Source organism: Anoplopoma fimbria, chromosome 11, assembly GCF_027596085.1.
Source record: "Anoplopoma fimbria isolate UVic2021 breed Golden Eagle Sablefish chromosome 11, Afim_UVic_2022, whole genome shotgun sequence".
Taxonomy (NCBI): Eukaryota; Metazoa; Chordata; class Actinopteri; order Perciformes; family Anoplopomatidae; genus Anoplopoma; species Anoplopoma fimbria.
Window position 1 is genome coordinate 14,814,817 of NC_072459.1, and position 14,309 is coordinate 14,829,125.

At 39.5% G+C, this 14,309-nt stretch overlaps 1 protein-coding gene and 1 long non-coding RNA gene across 2 annotated transcripts; both read left to right on the forward strand.

Moving 5' to 3' along the window:
- Positions 1–986: 986 nt before the first annotated feature.
- Positions 987–3,161, forward strand: LOC129098104 (uncharacterized). The gene is made up of 3 exons (XR_008531588.1): positions 987–1,055; positions 1,697–1,793; positions 2,962–3,161. It is a non-coding gene; the product is annotated as an uncharacterized LOC129098104 (long non-coding RNA).
- Positions 3,162–5,757: 2,596 nt separating this feature from the next.
- Positions 5,758–9,453, forward strand: rpl19 (ribosomal protein L19). Its single transcript, XM_054607076.1, has 6 exons — positions 5,758–5,851; positions 6,198–6,304; positions 7,236–7,358; positions 8,174–8,294; positions 8,720–8,830; positions 9,260–9,453. The coding sequence occupies exons 1-6, from the start codon at positions 5,847–5,849 to the stop codon at positions 9,381–9,383; spliced, it is 591 nt and encodes a 196-aa protein (XP_054463051.1). The 5' UTR covers positions 5,758–5,846; the 3' UTR covers positions 9,384–9,453.
- The last annotated feature ends 4,856 nt before the right edge of the window (positions 9,454–14,309 follow it).

A 14,309-nucleotide genomic window follows, 5' to 3' on the forward strand; every position in this document is an offset into this window, starting at 1 on the left:
CAACAGCTGCCTCCTTCCAGCCTATAGCGTTACACACTGGCGCACCAGGCTTTTACACTAGTCAAGTCAACGGAATGACGCACACACACATCCGGTTAATGTTTTCATAATAAAATAAGTATCCTTAAAAAGTCTAGCAGTCGGATGTGTGTGATTGTACACTATATTGAAGATATAATTAACTTTTCCTAAAATAACCATTAGGAAACATAAGCCTACTTATGTTTAGGAAATGGACTATGGCCTCTATAGACTGCATGAATATATTAGTAGTTTCTCTACCTTTTGCACAATGCACATTTGAATAGAAGAATGCAAACCAACAGTGGAAGTATAGGGCCTATAAAAACCAATCAGCCGCAGTCACACATGATGAAGCAATTACACGAACAGTTGTTAGAAGCCATTGAGGCCTAAATGCAATAAATAATATAATGTTCCAAACATAAACACATGGTAATACATGTGTGTTAATGTCATATTATGTCACCATTGCCACTGCGTATATCCGTATCCCATTGGAGGACTACACATTAACATTTGGCAATTTACTCTTTATCTTACTATGTAGTTATAATATGTGGAAGGAAACACACTTGAGTTGCATTAATGATATACCATGCCACCCATGTTTCCCTTCATGAACTTTAATTTGGCCGGTGCCTTATTATCTTTCACACAAAAGTAATCCCAGCCTAACAGGCTCCAACTGAGGTCTTCAAACACACACACACACACACACACACACACATGCTTTAATTTTGAAGGCAGATTACTCTCATTACCGGTACGTTTCTGTCTCGCTCTGTCAGTCTTGACGTTGTTTCTCCCTCTCTTGTGTGCGCTCGACAGACTCCAGCTGGGAGTCGAGGTCCACGCCCCGCTAAACAGACCCCACCTTCACTTATCGATTGATGAAAGAACAACAGAGCAGCCGTGGTGATGGAGGCGGAGAGTGTGGCAGACTGCCGGGCTGAGCGGGCTGAGCCGGGGCCCACCCCTGGGAATCCAGACACAAGAGCTGAAATGGGGTTGAGAAAAGTTCAAATTCAAAAGTAAGTTTGTTGAGGCAGCAGAGAGGTGAAGTATCTGAAGGCTCATGCTGATGTGTCCTTGAGCAAAAAATAAATTAAAAAAAAGAAACTCCAAAAGTAACAACATGCATTGTTAAAAAAAAAAAGTGCATTGTTGTTCTTTCGCCACGTGTGGGCCGTGGCCAAGTTGCAAACACAACAGTGGTAACGTTATGTCTCTAGCTACACATCTGGTCAGATAAAAAGGAACAGCATGAGCATACATGTGGAGCCATATTTGAAACCACCTGATGAATGCATGTCCAACATTCAATCACCAATTAGCGCTGTTTTGTTCTACGCAATCACCGACTGCGTCTTTTGCTGCTCCACTTTCTTCAACTAACGATAGCTAGTCGCACACTGTATCTGTTTTTCGTGTGGTTAAAGTCTACTTTAGCATGTTAATGCTCCTAAATTCATCCTCCACGTTACACATTTAATATTACTAGTTGTTTCTTTAAGTGTGTGTGTTTTTTTTAATGTAGCTGTTTATACATTTGGACTAAAATCTGCGTTTCGTTGACTGAACTCAGAACTTACCAGAAACTCCAGTTATATATATATTTTTTTAATCTCCAGTTTCTCTCATGTTTCTTCTCTTGTCTTAAACCTTCATGAAGCAGGTTCCGGTGCTGAGGCGAATTTGCGTCTACTTGCTGCGGAGGGATACCAATGAGAGCGTGGAAGACTCAACCCAACGACAGTACTTCAATCAAGGTAAAAAATACCACACTATACTATACTCTACTTTAAGTAAAAGCCCTGTATCCAAAATGTCTCTTAAATAAAAGTACGATGTACCTGAAGTATCAAGAGTTAAAGTGCTCGTGATGCAGAATGGCTACTGAATTGGATCATCATTATACATGGATATGTACAATCATTTGACTTCTTTTGGTATTTAAATCCTAACAATGGACCATGTTATATTAACTGATTTACTTATTTTGTACGTTAACTCTTAATTTGAAAAATATCTTAACAATAGCTAACTGTGGCGATGTGAAAATACAATATCCTAAAACATTTATTAGGGCTGCTTTTGACTTTTCAGATAGTCCTACTAGATGACTTTTGCGATGTTGGTTTAAAACACAGCTCTATGATTTCATTTTCAGATGGTTTTGTGAGCAAGTTTATATATTATAAAAAATTCATATGGTAAAGAAAATGTGGAGATTCAGCCCTCAAATTGCTGCATCGACAATAATAACTACTCGTATTTCTCCTCAGTGTAGCAATGAATGATTTAAGTTAAAGTGCTGATGCTCACTATTGCTCATCTTTTGAAACACTGTGTGTTCACTGTCTGTGAAAAAGATAAATACTGAAGTCACACAGCATAGATGATGTCATATCGATTGATTTGAAGTAAACCTGAATAAACAAGACAAACTCCTTCTGTGACATTGGGATCAGAGCTGATGGTGTTGAATTAAACGCCTAAAAGATCATCCTCTGTGGCATACCTCATACTTCCGGTGAGATGGTTGCCTCCGTAGAAGCCTTGATGGTTAAAAGAGAAACAGAATCATGGTGTTCTTTCAAAATGATGCTAGAGTCTCTGTGACTCTACTGCAGCAGCTGGTCCACATCTTCCCCCAAGAAAGAAATGTGCAGCAGGAGGACAGAGTTTCAGTTTGTCCTCAGATGGTCACTTTTTTTCATCTTCTGTGTTGTTGCTCAAGGTAACTGAGTGGATGGACAGTCATCTTTGGCATTTAGCTACTTTTTTCTGTAACTCTTTGCAGTGACGGCAGCAGTAGAATAATCTTGGGTTTCGGAAAATGGATAAGAGCAAGAAATACAAGGGTCAAGACGGTATAATAGATATTCCCCAATATCTTATTAATTCTCTGTGTTGTATATTTTTGCCTCCTTCTAGATGGGCATTATTCGATGAGTGAAGTCTAATTCGTGAACAACACTTGTGAAGGACAGCAGTAGAGATACACCAACATGAACGCCCTGATGAGTTCAGCATTAAAGGACCATTCGAATGTGATTGCAGATTCCATCTGACTTCGCTAGAATGTCATCCTGCTAGTCATCGGAGTACTGAATGGCTTCACTGCTGGCTCAAAGTTACTGGTAAGGAGAGACCTCAGGCTTATTGCTGCTTTCAGCAACTTTGATACCATTTACAGTATCTTCAGTAAACAAGTTGAAGAAAATCAATGCATTTTGACTGACCAAACTTACATTTATTAAAGTATAATTAATTAACAAGTCTGGTTACAGCTCTTGTTCATTTAAAAGAAAATAATGAAATATCTGTATATGAAATGAAGGGTTAACTGCAGTTGTAAACTAATACAAGTGAATATGTGAAATGTTTTTTATGAAGTGCTTAAAGAGGAAAAAGTGTCATAGTGAAAATCTTGGAAAAACTTTCCAAGTGTAATAACATTCATTGGAATGAGGTTTTGGGCCCTAGACCTGGACAGTGCTGATCAGCTGTTGCATTGAAAATAAGCAACATTAAAAATCTCTTGAGGAGGGTCTCATTTTGTGCCTGCATGGCAAAATCTTAGAATTTGAGGCTGTTTTGTACCTAAGGTGACACTGCAGTTTCTCCATTTATATTGAACGTGTTTCCGTGCATACTTAGGAGAATCATGTTTATATGTGTTGCCCATGTAAACATCATGTCCTTGTTTTGAGAAACCTTAGTATTGTTGACGGAGTGTTCCAACAGAAACTAGGATATGTTGACATGTAAACACCTTCTTCAGGTTTCTGATCCTTCTTGATAGATTGATTTTAGGAAACCTTGATTTGTTAGGTCAATGTATACATGAATATGAAAAGGTTTCACATGTTCCATGTTTTATATAATATCGTAAGCAAGATAAGACAAAAAAACTGGAAAAGCTGACATATTCAATCCGAGGAAGTTTTATTGGTTTGTAATGGGTTAATTGATTGTTGCCAAACCACAGAGGTATGAAACAAAAGGATGAGATATTTAGAAAAGTACAGTTTAGGACCACTAAAGGCATGCAGACACATTAGTGACCCTCCTCCTTAGTGGACAGTAGCCCAACATGTAGTCCAACATTCTTAAGGTTTACACATTTTTGTTCCCTTACTGTACGGCACATTTCTGTTCAGCGAGAGCAGCGTCTGTTGAAGCTGTGGTAGGAGGTGATCCGATACTTTAGGTTATACTTTGCCTGGAGATGAGGATTTCAGTTGGTATTTCTGGGTAACCTGAGGTGAAGGGGGCACACAAGTGCTCCTTGTGCACCCACACTGTGAGCGTGAAGCGTTGCCGTGGTGACTGGCTGCTGCTGGAGAGCCAAGAATGGAACAGTGCACTGGCAACCTTAATAAGTAGCCATGTCAGATGGTAATGTACCAGTTGACTATTTTAATAAGTAGCCACTCATTGTACTTTGTTTTTAAATTATAACTTCAATTTGTACATTTGTTAACAAATGTCAATTTTTCAACACCTACATGAACCTGTTTCATCACAGTACAGTCACATGATTTGGTTTAAAGCTCAAAAACATGATCTAAATGTGCAGTACCTCTTTTTAATAGAAGCCACTTGAAAGCCTTAAATTACATTTTTCTAATCTCTTAATCTGTTAAACCTTTTTTTAGTTTTTTTTTGCTTCGTGTTGAAGCTGCATATTTTAGACGTCAACTTGTTGCTAAATTTAATACCGTTAGTTATGAACGCTTCATTATTTAGGTGTCTTTCACACCCTTAAAAGGCTGAGTTTCACAGTGCATCACTTACAGTTTAGATTGTATGAAAATACATTGGCTTTCTGCAATATTTCAGGAACTCAAACTTCTTCTGTCTTTTCTGAGATGGCAGCATGTGTTTTATGATAGAAGTACACAGTGTCACTTCTTTTGACTAGTGAAGAGATAAAATGCATACATAATTAAATGACAAACAACCAGAAGACAAACCACACATACATTTAGCATCAATGGGAATTTCATGAGAAACGTTTTGTATTTTTTTGATGGTCTGGAAGGCATTTAGCACTCATAGGTCAGGCTGGTCTCATCGGTTCAATATGATGCAGAATATGTCACGCAAACAATAGAATAATAGAAATATGGTAGCTATATTTAACCAGGCTACCAATTTCAAGAAAGCAAACGCGCAAAATAACACTATAAAAATACTCTCTGTATTATTTAGTGAGTTTTATGGAAAACTCTAATTGAACTGTGGTATTTTTAATTTCATTTTTTCATCTTAATGTCCCTTTTTTTGTAGGAAGCTGAATTGAATGTTTACGTCGAGGATTGAAACTGGTAAAAATGAGACGTTTTACATTATAATTTGAAATGTTGGTTATAAGTGAATAAGTGCAATATATTAAACATAATATAAATATTCTTTAAAACGTACATAATCTTGTTTTTTGACTGGAGTCTGGTATCAGTGGCGTTTCTGGTCTCAACACTGCACCCGTGTGTTGAAAAATGAGAACGCACCTACAGTTCCTCACCCACAATGCATTGCAAAAACCCTGGTTAGTACCATTATGTTTACGAGGGAGGAACGGCGATTTACATTTCTAGAATAAACTCAAGATTGCTTATGTCTGTATACTTTCTATCAGTTTGAGCTTTAATAAGTCACAAATATTAGCACTTTAAAATATGAATGGCATGAATAGTTTGTGGCATGGTCTGGGCTTACTCCGAGATGTTTCGTGTACGGAGTTTGACTCTCCTCCATCATGGTAGAGTCCAGTCCGCCCCTCAAGGCTTCCTTTTCCAACTGAAGTAGCAGCCATGAGGTAGGATCAATGTCGATGGCATAATATAAGTCATCATTTAACCGTTAAAATGCACACGTGACAACCCTCAATCTCTTGACTGAAACACAAGAATTCTCCTTAATCGTCAAGTCAAGTTCAAACCCAACTCCAAAACCAACCACACATGTTTTTACGTGCCTCTGTGTCACACGATGTAGCAGACTGAGGAGCCATGTTGTCTACCGGCTGGCTGTCACGTTAGCTGACACATCGCCACCACACTATGAAACGTGCTAGCTTTGTGGCGCCACGTTTGATGCAACCACACGTAAAACGTGGTGGTTAAATTGTGAGGTGTTTAACCTGGGTTGTGTGTGTGTTGCAGCATGCTCAGGCTCCAGAAGAGGCTGGCCTCCAGCGTCCTGCGCTGCGGCAAGAAGAAGGTCTGGCTGGACCCTAACGAGACGAATGAGATCGCCAACGCCAACTCTCGTGAGTAACGTTAAAGTATTGTTTGTAAGTCTGCATTATATCTTCACCATTCACTAAGATAGTGATATGACAGCTGTTATTATGTTTGTGCCTCTATGTGTGAATGTTGGTTGGAACCACCACAGTTAACTATCTTTAACATTACATTTACATTACAGTCATTTATCCAAAGCGACTTACTATAAGTGTATTCAACATAGGTATTCAAGAGAACTGCTAGTCACCAGAAGTCATAAGTGCATCTCCTTTCTTAAACAAGCATCTAAGAGCATAAACCAGAGCAAAAGTACAGTGCAGAAACAAACTAATACGAATACCAGGTTGTCACTTAAAGTGATGCTGAGAAACATGTTGGTTGCTAGGTTTTAATGTGTGCTTTTGTCTATCATGTTAAGCTGATGCATGCTTACCTGAATCTGGGGGTCTAATGAGAAACAAATACAAATGACCGTTGGAAATTGAAGGAACTGATGTCCAGATATCCTGACATACCGTTATAGTTGTCACCCAACTTTGTTCCTAAGTTATTTTAGTACAACCGAATGGTGTCCGTCACAAGAATCTCAATGCATGATCAATGTTCTTCTTCACAGTTTGTAACACATGGTTTTTCATTAAATGTTAAAGTCAGTTGCCAAGGTTTTGCTGACCTTTTTCAAATGATATACTCCAAATTTGAAAGAAAAAAACAAAAAAACAATCCCACAGTAGGCAAAATAAAGAGCAAGGCAACATGTCATTATATATTTTCTCCATGTTATTTTAAAATGGGGTGCTTAAATGTAATCTTAGCAATATTGCAAGGTCTTAACAGCTGTGTCAAGAACAGATGTGGCTTTCTGAAGTGTTTCGTAACGATGGTGATGAGAATTTCTACAGATTTGATAGATCAGTGCATCCCTGTAGCTCACCTGTTTTCTTCTGTCTTCAGGTCAGCAGATCCGTAAACTGGTGAAGGATGGTCTTATCATTCGCAAACCTGTAACAGTCCACTCCCGTGCCCGCTGCCGCAAGAACACGCTGGCACGTCGCAAGGGAAGACACATGGGAGTTGGTGAGTTCAAACCGCCATGATTTCCTTCTTAGGCTACATCCACACTACTACATTTCCATTTTAAAACGCATATCTTTGCTTCCTATACACTGGGCATCCACACGACTCCGGAGTTTTAGAGCACCAAAACTAAGGAGTTTAGAAACACTACTGAAGCCGGTTAAGTTTGAAAACGCCGGGGCTACCTGCTAGTGTGAACAGGCGTGACCGCATAACTTTTAAAACTGTGACATAGACACCCGCGTTCGCTACTTGATTTGGTCTTAGAAGTCACAACTTGTTCTTCCCTGATTCGTCACACGAGCCTTTTCCAGAAGAAAACAACCAGCCTTGATTATCGATCGACTACCAGTGGTTAATTCAACATGGATAGCGGATTACGGGCGTTCCTGACCTTGTTGTCCATACTAGCAGCTGTTGTGCAGTTAAATTCTTTATTTTATAAAACTACTTATGCTTTCAGGCGGAGGAAACTGCTGTTATTGGAATGATTAGCGTAACCAAGCAACCAATCTACTTCATGTTTACACTGGCACCGGCAGCCCAGTGTACCTGGACAGTAATGTGATAATTGTTTTCATGTGCGCTGGTATGGGTGGAAATATATTTACTCTATTCCAAAACGCCCGTGTGGATGGAGATCGCTTTCGTTTTTAAACCCTGGTTTAAAACGAAAACGTAGTAGTGTGGATGTAGCCTAAGAGGAAAGTTATTGTGTAAAGATCGCTAGGTTGCAGCTTAGAATCCTACTACCTGAATAATTAAGATTAATACGTCCAGGAGAGTTGACATGCTTTACTTATCCCTTTTCCCAGGTAAGAGAAAGGGTACAGCCAACGCTCGTATGCCAGAGAAGTTGTGCTGGATGCGCCGCATGAGGATCCTGCGTCGTCTGCTGCGTCGCTACAGGGAGGCCAAGAAGATCGACAGGCACATGTAGGTTCACTACATGTTCACTATTTGTTTCTGCTCTTTTTGATTTGTCCAATCTCGTGGCATGTTTTTATGCATATTCTGTTTAAATATTTTTTTAGCTAAAAGTTTCTACAATTGCTTTTTACCATTATTCCTAGGTTTTAATAATAGCGGTTTTTCTAATGAGGATATTTGGCCACACAAACCTACATTTACAGTTTTTAATTCTGGATAATTTGTAGTTTTAACCCTGGGTTTATTTTACACTAACTTAACCTCCTGAAGGTATATTCAAATCACAAATTGAGCTCAGTGAAGGTTGTTTTCAATGCCCCTATTACACACTGGCACACTTAAGAGATCTGGTGCCTTTGAATTGTAAGCGGTTTGTGTTTTATGGTATTATGGTATTATTTTAATGCTTTTTTCCCTCCGCTGTCTCTCAGGTACCACAGCCTCTACCTGAGAGCCAAGGGTAACGTGTTCAAGAATAAGCGCATTCTTATGGAACACATTCACAAGCTGAAGGCAGACAAAGCTCGCAAGAAGCTCCTGTCGTAAGTTTGGCCTCAATTTCATTTATTTTTTCATGTTCAGAAAAGGGCAGTTTGAACTGTATTCATCCTGAGAAAGTGTCCATTCCATAACACGATTGCCCATTTTAGAGAAAGAGGTGAAAAGTATATACAGTAATCAATACTTGAATGTTCATTATTTTGCTCTGCAATAAATTGTCTTGGTGAGTCGAAGCATGCTGGAGATGCACACTATAAAGGCCGTTCCCATTGTTACTTAAGATAAATTTAGTTTTTAGATTTTCTCCAGTGTTATGTAGTGCTGCAGTTGTTGGGTGTTGGATTGCCCCGGTTCACTAAAAACTCAGATACAACAGTCCTAACCAGCCATACATTTGAAACCAGTGCACATGCATTGTATTTGCTTTTATGATTACACCCTGTATGAACACCTGTCTTCCCTTCCTACAGTGATCAGGCCGAGGCCCGTCGCTCCAAGACAAAGGAGGCCCGCAAGCGCAGAGAAGAGCGTCTCCAGGCCAAGAAGGAGGAGTTCATCAAGACCTTGGCCAAGGAGGAGGAGACCAAGAAGTGATCTGGTTCTGTCAATCCTGCCTGACCCTGCCACCTGTCAAGCGCTGACAATAAAAGTGTACATAAAGACACTGATGGCCTTGTGTATCTTCTTTCCTCATGAAGTGAATACCTGATTAGTGGTGAATAAAAAGAAGCTTGAGGGCTGACACCTCTAGTGATCATGAGACAACTGAAGCTGCTAAAAGCTCCACTTTGTTCACCATCTAGTCAAAAATGTTGTCAGTTTGCTTTTTAATGCTGAACTAATTAACAGTCTCTAGAATTCTTGCGCTGAAATCGTCCACCTGCTCCCGCTGAAAACACTGGGAGTGGTGAGAGTGAAGCTCAGGAAAATATGAATTACTGGGCTACTCATTCTCTATTCTAACCCTGGCTGCAAAGTTATGTGAAAAGCAATTCATTTCTAGCCAAGTGTACATGGAGTTCAAAGATGAGCAGGCAGGTTGTTTCTATACTTTACACTTAGCAACATTTTTGTTGACTGACAACTGTCCAAACTATATTTCTACTCCACATCTGTAAATATTATACCTTTTTACTCTCAAACATTATTTAATATTTTTAGTTGCCAGTTACTTAGATTCAGATAATTGATACATAATAGAATCAACAATTACATTGGAATACATATAGTCATTTTACTTGAGTAAAAGTTGGAATGAAATTACAATATTTTCAAATGTAGTATTGCTTCTTTTCCTTAAGTAAAATCTTGAGTATTTCTACCCACACTACTCTGAATGAACTTGAAACAGCCACTTAGCTGACGTCTCATAGTTGAAGGGAAAAAAGTTGGTAGGTGGACCTTGAGCTGGGATTACAGACAAGCTGCTGCTGTCAAAATACCATTTTCAAACTAAAACAAAAACCAAATGTCTTAAGTCTGGGTTCTACTTAGGAACATAACTGTAATTGAATCATGCAATGCAAAGACTCTTGGAACAAAGATTATGTTTGAGAAAAAAAGTGACAAAACAAATGAGTTTCTGGTAGTGGATCTGTCTTAAAAAGAGTGCAAATACAACCTGTGTGAATTGAATTTAGGACTTAATTTTCTTTAATTTCTAATATTAAGTTCAGTTTGAATACTGTCTTTGTATCATGGCCTCTGGTAACATGTTTTGCCTTGTTGCTGATTCTGTTTTAAGTCCATTTCCTGCTCTCTGAGGAATGAAAATCCCTTGTTAACCTCCTATCCGGACACCGTGATGACCTCCAGTGACTCCAAGCTCACATGTTTAAGATGATCAAACACATTAAGTCCTCTGTTTCATTTTATTTACCGAAATCAGTTAATTATTTGGCGTCAAATCAGACACTCCGTTAATAAACTGCCATGTGGTGGCAGTTGGTATGAGAAAACTTTAAATACTGTGTTCTCTTAAAAATGGTGTAATGAGAGTTGCGACATTGCAGAGAGTCAAATAACGAGATAAATATCTGTTAATTCACAGTTTAAGGTCCCTTTTCAAAGCAAAGGTGTCTTGATTTTTTTTGGACCCAAAATCCCCCAAACGAGATAAATATCTGTTAATTCACAGTTTAAGGTCCCTTTTCAAAGCAAAGGTGTCTTGATTTTTTTTGGACCCAAAATCCCCAAAATCTTATATATATCAACATCAATGTATTTTTGCTACTGGTTTGTGCACCCCAGGGGTTTTCTTCCACAGATCAAATCTTATAACCTTCAGCAAGGTTAGCTGTTCACTTAACTGCTGAATTGCTGACAGTTAATGGAATGAGTAATGCAGCTAAACCCGGTGTCACTTGCAAACACAAACCACTTTTTCACTTCCTGTTTTCATGCAAAATATTATACAGTTCCTTTACATGTCCTAAACAGACACAGAAAAAAACACATATATATTTCTGTATATTATACACAATCAGCATTAATCCACTCCATTCAGGCTACTAAGCATTCATTTGTAATATGATGAAATGGAGGGCTCTCTTGTCCATTACAGCCACGACAGGATGTGTAAATTATGCATGTGCCCCTCTAAGTGAGTGTATGTCTGGGTGTGGTCTCCAGATTTGTACACGGTGTGTGTGTGTGTGTGTGTGTGTGTGTGTGTGTGTGTGTGTGTGTGTGTGTGTGTGTGTGTTGATACCTTTTTTCAGTAATATGTTTTGGTGTTATGAGTGCTTGTGAGACCAGCTCAAACAGGCATGAGGGTACCAGGCTGCATGCTAAGCAGTCCTGGAATGCACCAGGATCAGCTGTTCCTCAACCACATGACCTCGTTACTGCCCCCCTCAGGCCCACCTCCTCCATCACACCTCCCTGTGAAGGCATTCACCAGTCACAGCCATGACAAGTAAGGAGGAAGGTGACAATTTAAGGGCCCACAGCTGGAGAAAGCCAACAAAATCACTCCATCAGGTGACTCAGTGTTCCTGAACCCGGAGGCTTTTCAGTCAAGCCTCATCAGATGTGCTAATGAGGGGATATTCTGTTGAAAATGCACATGACTGTAACATATAATGTCTGAAGATTTAAGGTTAAGCCACATGACAGAAGTCATGGGTTGTGGCAGTCTGAATAACATAGGATTTTTTTTTTTTTTAAAAGGCTTTTGTTTTGCCAAATACCGGATAATTAATTAGATTCCTTTTAGTGACTCATTAGTTAATAATCTCAGCTACAGGTTAATTTATTATCAAATTGAATTTAAGGGTTTTTAGAGGCCTGAAGAGTTGAAAGTCTTTATAAGAAGAAACGCAGAAATTAGATGAATGTAAGAAAACTATATTCTATGACAGAATTTTTTCTATTTCCCTTTAATTATCTGGGGACCCCTTAGATTTATCTTGACCCCCAGATTAGGAACCTCCCCTCCAGTATATGCACTAGTGTATCCACATTTTTGTTACAGGATTTGAAGCTATGTTTTGGATGCTGTTTAAAAGGGACAGACAAATATGTAGAGCATGTATGTTGGTTAATAAGCAAAAAGATGATGTGAATTTACATTGATGCTATTGATTTAAAAGTGGGTTTTATGCCATCGTAGTTTATGATGGTACTGCCTTTTAAGTTCATCATATCAAAGAAGTATTTTGATTGACCCCTCTTGTTTTGGAAAAAAAAGGCCAGACTTTAAGTGAACAAAGCTGGTCACCTTTTAATCTGTTTATGACCTTGAGGTGTTTTTTATTCCTCAGCCTCTCGCAAACTCACATTTAACTCTTTTGACCCTATTCCATTGTCTGTTTTCACGAGTAGTTTACACACAATCACACTTACTGAGAGAGAGGATCAAATAAAGATTTCCCTAACAATTTGCCAGTTTTGCTGATTCATTCGTCTGAGTACAGCAGAGTCTGTCTCGCCTGAACTCAGCGTGGTCAGCCTATGTCAGGTGTCATCGCTCGGTCACTGTACAACCTGTTATGTAGTGTTACTTAGAGGCAACAGGTCTCTTTCAGACCGCAATGGGGGAAAAAGTGTTTATTCTGCTCTGAGAGCTTCGTTAGGGTAACAAAGAGAGTTGACAATGACAGGAAGTGTCAGTTAACGTTTCGTGTGTTGATATAAAATGGACAGCAACAAACCTGAGTGGAAGCTCGCTGTGCTTCCCACGGAACGCAGGCGTGTCTGTTTCACATCCTTTCTCTCCTGTGGTTTAGCACATTGATGATCTTGCAACCTGCTTTACCAAAGAGGCAGAGCAGGGGGTCGTATAAATCTAAGGTGGAGGAGGGGGTGTACAGATTCATTGGGTGCTGTTTGGGTGACAATGGGAGCTTTGTCCTTCCGTCTCCTGCCTTGTGATGATGTCACATGGTATCTTTAGAGGAAGTACCATGCTCCCCCTGCAGCTTCTTGCCTACTGTTCCTCTATTATTGCCTGCCAGCTTGAAGCACGCTACATTCAGACTTCCTCTCCAGACAGCTGCACGCACACACACACACACACACACACACACACACACACACACACACACACACACACACACACACACACACACACACACACACACACACGCACACACACACTCACACAGAACTATCAACCATCAGAAATTCTAATACAAAATTCAAAACATGGCACTTTACCATTTATTGTGGAGCATACAAATTTTTTTGCCAATTTGTAATGCATGTGTGCACAAACAGAACATGCAGAAATGTGCCAACTTTGCCCCAACCCTTCTCTCTGCTGAATAACACAGAATTAATCACAGAACGTCTGCTCCTAATTACACCATTATCCATCATTGAGATAATAATTCCAGTATGATTCATCCGTGCTGAGTAAAAGAGGCTTCCTACAGGCACACAAGAGCTGCACTACCCTGAGAAATCTCCTGTGTTACAAGGTTATGGATGTCAGCTTGAAAAATCACTTCTTTGGTTTTAATGTGGTTAGATAGCTTGTGGAGTCTTTGGATAGAAATTGCATTGTCTGTTATAGGCTAATGACTGACTGTTATGCGTGGGAGGCATCAGGAAGGCCTGTGATGAGGGGAAACCAGATGAGAGGTCTGGATATTTGATTTAACAGATCACCGGTGAGGCAAGGTGTTTGTTGCTGTGCTTTTTCTGTGATATACGCTGCAATTATTTTGGGTCAGTGGCTTCCTTCTTCTTGCCTACAGCCCTGTTATTATCATGGAGCTTGTATGCTGGAGAAAACCATTTTTTCCCACTTTTTTCTCCACATTCCTGCGAGTGTCTCATGATGCATGAAAGGCCATGAATGTATGTATTTTCCCGAAGAGACCTTCCTCTTAAGAGGGAGTTTGTTATCTCTTGTTTGATTAAAATACATAACATGCTAGTGACCTGCTGGTGGAGACAATCGATTTCTCATATGTTTAATCTCCTGAAAGTTGTTTCTGATATAGATCTGGATTCATAAAAAAAGGCTTCCAAAAGGGTTCTTCCCTAAGTGCTGAGGTTCTACCCAGAACCATT

Excerpts from the sequence above, each read along its gene's own strand:
- rpl19 (XM_054607076.1), top strand. Across the intron at positions 6,305-7,235 it reads GATCGCCAACGCCAACTCTC|GTCAGCAGATCCGTAAACTG; the intron begins GTGAGTAACGTT and ends TTCTGTCTTCAG. Across the intron at positions 7,359-8,173 it reads GGGAAGACACATGGGAGTTG|GTAAGAGAAAGGGTACAGCC; the intron begins GTGAGTTCAAAC and ends CCCTTTTCCCAG.